Raw genomic sequence first — 9,583 nt, 5'->3', positions numbered from 1 at the left:
AGTACCATCCTTATTCCAACTTTAGAGCCAGAAAAAAAACTAAGACACAAAGAAGTAAAGTAACTTGCTCAAGGACATACGGCTACCACAGTGACTGCTTTCCAGCAGTGGTGTTTGGTAAATATGAGGTACAAGGGTCTGTCAAGGTTAGGAAGAGGTTAAGAATATCAGTGACAGTACTCCAAGGAATCTCAGCATGTCAGATAAAGATTTATTACTCAGAAAAGTTAAGTCAGCTGCTCCTTAGGGATCAGTTGTTTTATTCCTGGAAAATGTTTTCCATTTTGCTGCAAATCTATATCTGACCTGCTGAGGAAATCGTTCGGTGAAATGAATCCAAAAAGCAGAGAAAATGCTTCATTACTTTAAATAGCAGTCCTAGGCCCATTATATCCTCTATATTCCAGAATTGTCCTGTCTTGGAATTTCCTAATGCTTCCAACTTTGTCATTCGAAGCTCAGGAGTATGATCTTAAATGCCCTTACTGGTATCCTTGTCTATAGCAGAATATCTCTTTTGAACTATGCATTACAAAAGTTAAAAACATAAGATCCTGTCCATGTATTTGATTATTATTCAATCAGCGTGATGATGTATTTGTGACACTGTCTTTATCATCTTTCAGACCCTTTTGTGGTCAAATGGAATAAAGACCTCTTGAATCCAGTTGCACTGAATCCTTTTTTTTCTGTTCAAATAAAGAAACCAGACAAAAGCATTAGTCTTCGTTACTCCCCTTCCTGAGATTTAAGAAGGAAAAGAAATCACCTGTGCATGTGGTTGGAAACCTGGGCTGGTCCTCATTCTTTTTCTACTTGCTTTATCATGTACAGATCTGGCTTCTTGCTAGTAAGATTGTTGAAGTTAAAAGCTCAGCTTCTATTTTTTGTTGTATTATCTTAGCTAGCTCTGTCTTTCTCAAATGTTCTTGGTATCTCCCAGTAGACAGAACCTTCCAGTACTGACTAATTGATATATGACCTAGCTTGGGTACAATCAGGTATATTCTGTTACTTGTAATTTATCATGAAGAGGTGTATGTTCACATTTCTTTAATTCAGTATATCAGAAATCCTTTCAGTTTCATTCTCTCATTTTGTGAGCAAGGTTAGTTTCTTGTCTGAATTTGAAGTTCTCAATACTAAAATGTATGTTTCTTGCTGTAGTATAAGTCTCCATTATGAGATGGTTGGTTAGAAAGGAAATCAAGAGAACTCAGTCCAGAATAGGCTTTACCACTTGTTAATGGGGAGATATTGTACCAGTTATCCTGTCTGAACCTCACTTTCTTAAGTAGAAGAATGGAAACAATTAAACCTCCTTCACAGAGTTTTAATCAAATCAAATGATATAATGTAAGTGGAAACATTTTGATGTTGTGTAGTGTTGGGTTCAGGCAGCTCTCAGTGGCCTTTATGAAGGAAAATCTAAGCTAGAAGAAGCACGGTTGGAGTTAAGAGTAGATGTTTTAGAGTTAGACTGATCTGGCTTTAACTTTTGGCTCTGCTCTTTATTAATCTTTTGTCTTTGGCAGGTCTCTTGCCCAACTACTTTCTCTTTTAATAGAAATAAAAATTCCTCATGGGATCTGTATGAGGATTAAATAATCTGATATATGGGACAGTGTGTGAACATAATTAATATTCAATAAGTGGTATTTTGGATGATGGTTGTGATGATGATTATACTAAAGTTCTAGAGTTTGGCTCAGTATTTCTTAAACTAAGAAGATATAACTGTGCGAACACAGTCATGAAAACAACCAGCAATTTCAGTCTCTAAACCTTCGCCCCCTAAAATCACTTCTTCCTAGCTCTATTTTTTTTTTTTTATAAGAGCCCTTAGAGAAGCAATTCTCTGTCATTTCTCTAAATTGAGCAGCATTACCTCCCCACTTCTGGCAGAGCCTGCTAATGAGACTTCTCTCTACTTCTGAGCACCCCCAGGGAAATTTGATTAAAAGATTTTGTTTATCCAGGAAAGTGGGTGATTACATTAAAGCTTTGCCTCATGACCATTTCCAGGCTGCTGCTTCTGAGGATGAAAGGGTGGCAAATGAGATGAGGAATAAAAGAAAGGAACCCTTTTTGTGTGGTTTTATCGACACAAGGAAAACTTTAGTAAAGCTAAAGTAAATCAGTAAATCAGTCTCCTCCCATTCTCCTCTCCTATTTTCTCTGGAGCCAAACTGATCAGGTCTTGTCTGAAGCACAGCATTTCCCCTGCCCACGTGAGGAGCCTTCTTTCTAGCATTATGGCCCCTTTGATACTCTGCAAAATTACAGACACCCAGCTTCCCATTCCTTTTGGAATCCCTAAATGATTCTTTAAACTAGAGCCTCATGGGAACGACCCAACACCCCACAGTGGCATATCAGGCCCTAAAATGCCTGTGGCATAACAACAATATCTGGGAGAGCTGGCTGTTTTGGGATGTAACAAGCTGTAGCACTATCAAGATGATGCACAAATCATACCGGCATCCAATATGAATTCCCACTGTTATCAGAGAAGCAACTTATCTGCAGTTACGGCTCTAAAATCAGTGTCTTACCTGCCCCTCTCCCCAGCAGTTGGCTTTAAGAGAAAGAATCTGAAAGGTTCAAGTTTTTAGAAGAGTCAAGTTAAGGTCAGTCTTAATTTAGCAGAAGGCCCTGCAGAAGGATGCCAGGGGATTCCCACTGTAATGCTCAGGTTACCTTTTTGAAATATAGCACCATTGATGCAGCTGTCATTGAAGGTTGGACAGTATGGATTCTTAACCTCTATTCCACTGTTTGCTTCTCAGATAATACCAGTGCATGAAAAAATGGTTATAGGGTGCAGATTCAAGGAAAAATACTTCCCCATTCAACATTGGGATTCTCAAGCAGTGTGTCTAGTTTGTAGAACTGGCCCTTCAGAGCCTCAGTGAAGAGAAGTGAAATGTTCCATCTAGTGGTCAAAGAAGGGAAAGTTGAAATGAGAAGGTTCCAGGATGAGGTTTGTTAGGCATAGTGATGGGACAGTGGCCTCTTAGCAGGTATCTTCTCCAGAACATGATAGAACCTGGTCTTTGTGGTATTGATCCTTTCTGAATATGCCTGCACTATAGAAGGACTCTGGGACACCCTCCCTGCTAAGCCACTCAGCACACAGGGCACAAGTCGTGTTTTGGCAGATTGTAAAATGTCTCTTCTCAGGGAGGACTTCCCTCTCATGTCCCCACCCTCATGGAGGAAAAATCATTCATGCCTCTGTTTGTTTGAATTTGTGAATATATGAATTTGAGAAGAGTAATGGTAAATATGAATTTTGAAGGGATGGAGGGTCATTCTAGCTAAAGATCGAAAACATCCAATAAGTTAATCGGGGGAAAAGATAAAGTGCTCTTTGTTTCCAGTAACTGCACCCTCTATACTCTTGCTGTCAGTAAACGTTGACCAAACTGCCTTTCAGGAATGTGTAGGTACAGGTAATATCTAGTTGTCTCAGTACTCACAGTGATATGAAGTCTTCCTGATTATAATCTTCCAACGACCTCCCAGCATGCTCAGCCAAAGGGCCCACTGTCTTTTCCTCTTCTTCACTACTTCTTCTTCCCCACCCCCAGTTTTGAAGAGCCATAAAATAACACAGTTCACATTTTCTGTCACTGCAGACCGTGACCAGAGCCTGCTGTCCAGACAGTAATCAGGGTATCCCCTTGATCGGAGCCTCCCTCCACCACACCTTTGTGTGCTGCCAGTGCCCCTGTCCCACCTGCAGTTTGTACCACCCTCTGCCCTCTGTCTAGGAAGAAGACACAAAGAGCCTGGCCATTTCTACATCAGCCCTTTATTGGACTCATCCGGCAGGCTGGCCATGGGCCCTTCACACTTCTCAGACACCACCCATAAGGATTTAGGAAGGTGCCATCATTCTGTGAAGGCCCAAAGCCTGCCCAGTCTTAGAGCCCCAAGTTGGTCTCCAGAGGGTTAAGAGAGGAAAAGGAAAGAGGCAGTTGGGAGAGGCAGGGCTCTTCAATGAAGGGGTGACATGTAGGGAAGGCTTCGGTCCAACAATGGCTCCCAAGGGGACACTGCATCCTGGGGAAGAAAACTCAGGGACTGGATAGAGCAGGAGATCGTGTGCGGAGCAGCTCCCGTCTATATGGCAACTTTGAGGAGGCGCTTGATGTCCGGCTCGATGTTGATGGTGGGGAAGGTGCGACTGTAGCGTCGGAAGGGTTCCCCCTCCGGCCCTATGAGGAACTTCTCAAAGTTCCAGGACACATCTGAGCGGCGCACTGGACTCCAAATGATGAACTTGGGATCGGTCATGAGGGAAAAAGGGTCATCATACGGGTAGGGCAGCTTGTCCTTCAGGTAGGCGAAGACGGGATGTTCGTTCTGCCCATTCACCTCACACTTTTGGACAAGAGTAAAGGTGGGCTGGTATCCACCCCCCGGGCGGACGTACTTGAGACTGTTCAGGATCTCCTCATTCTGACAGTTCTCCTGGGGGAGGAAGGGGAGGAAGAAGACAGAGCGTGGAAAAGGGTCAGGAAATGAAGGTTCCACAGCATGCGAATCTTTCACCCTCCTACACTCCCTTCCCAGGATCCTTTTTCCCTAGATGGGTGTCCTCCATTTGCTCGGCCCTTCTCTAGACTCGGTTTTTTCCCTCTCCTAGCTATTGTTGATGGTGTGCTAGGCCATTTCTGAAAGTTCCTGGTGTTCCTAGCTTGGCTGTTCTTATACTTAAAAATTTAGTATGTTTGAATCGTTTCTTCTGACTCCAATAATCCTGAGCAGTGTTTTTTTAAAGCTTTAAGTGACCTTGAGTTCCAGGCAGACAAAGAAAAGAAAGGGAGGCTCAGGTCATACTGCCCAGAACCTGTCGGTCTACTTACCTCCCTGCCTCCCTGACTACACATGTACACACATGCTCCACATTCCCTACCCCCACTCTCCCTTTCTTCTGCCCTGGTTATGCCTCCCTTGCTTCTGATTACACATTGAGTACAGCCTTTGCCTCTGCCCTGCTCAGCTCCTCAAAGCAGAGTGAAAGTGAGGCCCAGAGGACTGGGACTTAGAGCGTCTAGCTTTCCTCCTGCCTTGTCCTAGAACTGAAGTGCAAATAGGACAACACTTTGGGGAAGAAAGACCCCCAACCAAGAAAATGTAGTTTTCAGATGTCATAAAGGCAAAGCAAGTTAGAGACCACAATGAATGTAGTCTAAATGGAACTACTTAGTGACCATCAGGAATGACTCAAATAGGATAGAGGGTTGAGGGTTCTAGGATAGGTGTGTGGAGGGTGGGCAGTAAAGAAAACAATGCTTGAGAGTTAAAGATTGTGAATATGTAATTACTTTTTCACTTGTAGGCTGCTGTCCAAAGCTCCTCCTCTCTACTCACTGTTCTCGGCTACGAAGGCTTTAGCTCAGAAACTGTTACCTATCTTTCCCTTCCCACTGCCACCCCAGTCCTGTTCCCACTCAGCACTTCTCACCCGGACAACTCAAAAAGGCTGGTGAGATCCCTTATTTTCCACCCCTTCCTCCCCAGTCTGAGAGTCAGATGTCTCCCTCTGGGAAAGAGTCCCCACCTCTGATCTACCAGAACCTGCGAGTGCTGTCAGTTCCCAGCCATCATAACATTCATGAGCCTGCTGACTCTATTAGATTTCTAATCTCTTAATGCAAATGGCTGGCTGGCTTCTAGGTTGTGGTCCCTCTGGTGACTAGCTAGGCGGAAGTAACAGGGTAAGCCTGGGGTACCTCTAGGGCAGGAGGTTTTACCCATTCTGTCTCTCCTGCTTGGTAAAGGCTGGAACATGAACTGGGAGGGAAGGAACAGTGAGAGCAGTAATGGTTGGACTCTGGTTTGTCAGTCAGTGATCCTTCAGCCTTCCTGCTTACATCTTGGTTAATTCTATATGGCCTTTTTATGCCATTGCGAATTAAACTTAGGGGATTATAATTAAAGTGTTTGCTTGGGGACATTCTGCCTGCTTATACAATTAAAATCACAAGTAGAAATAGAAGAATCACTAAGAGATAACTTAAGGTGTGCAGGCTGAAGATTCATAACAACTCGACCTGTTATTCAGAGACAGGTGTGTGTGGTGCCCAGAGGGGACACACATGCAAGTTACAAATCTTTCCCTTTCGTCATATTCACTTTCCACTGACTGATTTAAACAATCTTCAATCCAAGTAATAAATTGCTTACATTTGCATAATGCTTTATATTTTTCTAGTTACCTTTTTATATCTCACCCCATGAATCTTACAATAATCCTGTGAGCTAAGTGGTATTATCTCCAATTTATACACGAGGAAACTAAAACAAAAATCAAGTGTCTCTTCCAAGGACACAGAGCCATTAAAGAGGAGAACTTGAGTGAGTCCAATTCTAGTTTGATTCTTGACCTTCTGGTTCCTCCATTCATTCATTCAACAAATATTTAATGAGTGCCTTCAGTACCCTAGGCAGTGAGGACACAATGGAGAGAAAAATAGACCTGGAACCAGCCTTCATGGACTACAGTGGGAAGACAGTAAATAATAAACACCCACCCCAGTGTTTAGTCTCAGAGCGTGTTTACTGCCCCTGGGTATTCACATGCTCCCAAAGACCTGGGTTGAAGAACATGCCCACAATTCTTGACACTCAAACACACAAAGTCATTCACCCCCTTCCCTTATCCTACTCAAGCTTCATCAGCCCAGTTCCTTGGGCACAACACAAGGGACACCTCACCTGATGTCCAAATTGGTTGCAAGGGAAACCAAGAACCACCAGGCGCCTGGGAAAGCGACATTGCAGCTCGTTGAGTTGGGTGAAGTCCCGGGTAGTAGTGCCTCAGAGAGAGGCCACGTTCTCAATGAGCACTGCCCTGCCTCGGAAGGTGTTGAAATCCACCTTCTCGCCATCCAGGCTGATGGCACTAAGGTCATAGAAAGACTTGGCGATGTAGGCCATGGTGAAGCGCAGAGTGAGTCTTGCAGAGTGCTGTGCACCCACTTACGGGTCTCTCAAGGGAGTGGGGAGGAAGGAGGAGCTAGGAAGGACAGAAGATCTCACAATGGGCCTTTGCGTTCTCAGGATGACTTAGCAAAAGCAGGGACTCACCTGTATGCGTTGTTTGAACAAGGTGGTTGCTCCTCCTACTTACAGTCGCCTCCCGGCCCCACCCTGCTGGCAACCTGGAAAGGACCAATTTGATAGCTATGAGCAGATGTAAATAATTCACTACTTGCAGGAAACCAGAGACCTAAAGGTCGCATAGGGAGGAAAAAAGGGAGGGAGACATACAAGATTGACTCGTATTTTCCCCAGCAAGTTATTTTCACTTGGCACAGACATTTATTGAATGCATTTATGGAGTGCCAGTCTGAATTGTGCAGAGAGGTGAGTCTGCTGAGATCTGAAAGATGAGGAAGAGAATTGGGGAGTGTGCCCACCTGACTCAGATGACCCCTGAAATATACATATTACTCTTCACCTATTTCTATTTGGCTATTACCTTCCAGAAGCAAAAAATACAAGGTACCCTTGGGAGGAGTTTGTGTCATTTCCTAGAAAAAATGACTTTCAGTGCCTCAGCTTGCACCAGGCAAAAGAGATGAAGACTTTCAGTGAGTGGTAGTCCCTGTCCTGCCTTGTCCGTGCCTTGCACCATCTCCTGTGTTATAGCCTCAACCTCCACCTCGCCCCCACCCCTAGTCATGAGGATGGAGTGGTTGCTAGGATAACGGTGAGCATGAATCACAGAACAGGTGGGTAAACTGCATCCCTTCTTTCCCAAAAGGTTCAGTCCCCAAGAGTTGTTTGTTTTTCCCCCCTTGAAGGTAAGAGTGTGTGTATGTGTGTGTGTGCGCGCTGTGCTGACCCTCTCCCCACAGAAGAGTGCATCGAGGCTGGGCATGGTGGTGAATACTTGTAATCCCAGTAGCTCAGGAGGCTGAGGCAGGAGGATCACGAGTTCAAAGCCCGTCTAAGCAAAAACGAGTTGCTAAGCAACTCAGTGAGACCCTGTCTCTAAATAAAATACAAAATAGGGCTGGGGATGTAGCTCAGTGATTGAGTGCCTCCGAGTTCAATCCCCGGTACCCATCCCCACCAAAAAAGAGTGCATCAAAGCACGGCTACTGTCGTTCTTGATCCAAGTGGGCTGTCCATGATGTCAATACCAGTCACACAGCCTGGCATCTTGGGACTTGCTAAGGGCTATCAGGGGAGTCCCCCCCAAATAAAAAGCCCACAGAAACTAAACAGACCTTAAAGCAACTTCATTTGATGTACCCACCAACCAAACAAATCACTTCTTAAAAAATGCCTTGGTTTCTCTATCAGTAAGACTGGCTTTCCCTGGCTTTGGGATTTTAGTGTGAAATTTCAGTAAGAAGGCAGATGTTTTCCTGGAGAGTGTTTCCACAGGTACACACCCATTGGGAACTGCCTCTTAGAACAAAGAGTAAGCAAGACTGGGGAGCAGCTGGTCTTGAGAGTGATTTGTTGAGATGGAGGAACTACTCACCAGGGAGCGCCTAGCTTTTCTGCTTTGTGGCGTGTTCATGGCTGTTTAAGTGCACGGGAACCCTACATCTCATCTGGCTGCTCACTAAAAGCAAGCTTCCATGATCTAAGTGGGAATGGAATCCTTTGCCACCAGAAGGAGTGGCAGGAACAAAGTGTGTCCTCTGCTAAGGCTGGAAAGAGTTCCTGGATGTCACCCAAAAGTGTCCATACCAAGCCACTGAGTCAGAGGGACTTGGCTCTGACAGTGACTGAAACCTTGACATTAACTTGCCATATTTATCTTCCTGCCTAGAGCTTCCCCTAGTACCTGGGCTCTGGAGACACCTCTTAGTGGCTGCCCCTTTGCAAGCCTTCTTGGGCCAGGCCATAGGAGCTCAGAGTATGGCGTTGGGGACGCCCTCCCTTTCCTCCAGCTCAACCTAGGATCCTTAGGAGTCTCCTAGTTTTCTTAATTCTCATAATTGATGAAGACTGGTGAGACGTTCCTAAAATACCTCCGTCCCCAGCTCTGCCTCATAGCAGCCCCACCTCTCAGAAGCTCATGACTTTGGGCCTGTACTTCAAATGTGTGATTGGCACAGCTTTCTGCAGGACACTGGTTATTCTGGAAGCAGCACTGGACAGAAAAGCTCAGGTGAGTGGTTCTCAATTCTGACTGTAAATAAGATTTCTTCTTTCTAAATTGAAATGCCAAACCTTCACCGCTACTACAGTGGTTTCCAGTCATAATTCCACAAGTTACTTGGAGCCCTGTAGCAAATCCTTGAAGTTCTCCAAGCAGTTTCCTTATCTGTTGAGTGTGGATAAAGATAACCACACTCCCTCTCTCATATAGTGATTATTAGAAACAGAAGAGCCAAGTATCACAGTGTTCTGTAAACTGTAAAGTACGGTTAAGATCTTAAGACTACTGATTGTCCTGCCCTCACTCCTTTCTTTCTTCATCTTTCTATCCTTACCCCCATACATTCTCTAGCTCCTTAACCAAATCCATATCCCAAAGTGTTTATCATTATTATTTTTTTGGCAATACTGAGGATTGAACCCAGGGCTTCATATATGCTAGGCAAGT

General features: G+C 44.6%; 1 protein-coding gene across 1 annotated transcript; it reads right to left on the bottom strand.

Moving 5' to 3' along the window:
• Positions 1 to 3,821: 3,821 nt before the first annotated feature.
• Gpx2 (glutathione peroxidase 2) lies at positions 3,822 to 7,095 on the bottom strand. The gene is made up of 2 exons (XM_076848325.1): positions 6,730 to 7,095; positions 3,822 to 4,479 (listed from the first exon to the last, which is right to left on the bottom strand). The coding sequence occupies exons 1-2, from the start codon at positions 6,949 to 6,951 to the stop codon at positions 4,129 to 4,131; spliced, it is 573 nt and encodes a 190-aa protein (XP_076704440.1). The 5' UTR covers positions 6,952 to 7,095; the 3' UTR covers positions 3,822 to 4,128.
• Positions 7,096 to 9,583: the final 2,488 nt, after the last annotated feature.

The sequence above is a fragment of the Callospermophilus lateralis genome, chromosome 3 (genome assembly GCF_048772815.1).
Source record: "Callospermophilus lateralis isolate mCalLat2 chromosome 3, mCalLat2.hap1, whole genome shotgun sequence".
NCBI classification, from domain to species: domain Eukaryota; kingdom Metazoa; phylum Chordata; class Mammalia; order Rodentia; family Sciuridae; genus Callospermophilus; species Callospermophilus lateralis.
The sequence above is the reverse complement of the archived record's forward strand: the minus strand, read 5'-3'. Positions and strand labels throughout refer to the sequence as shown.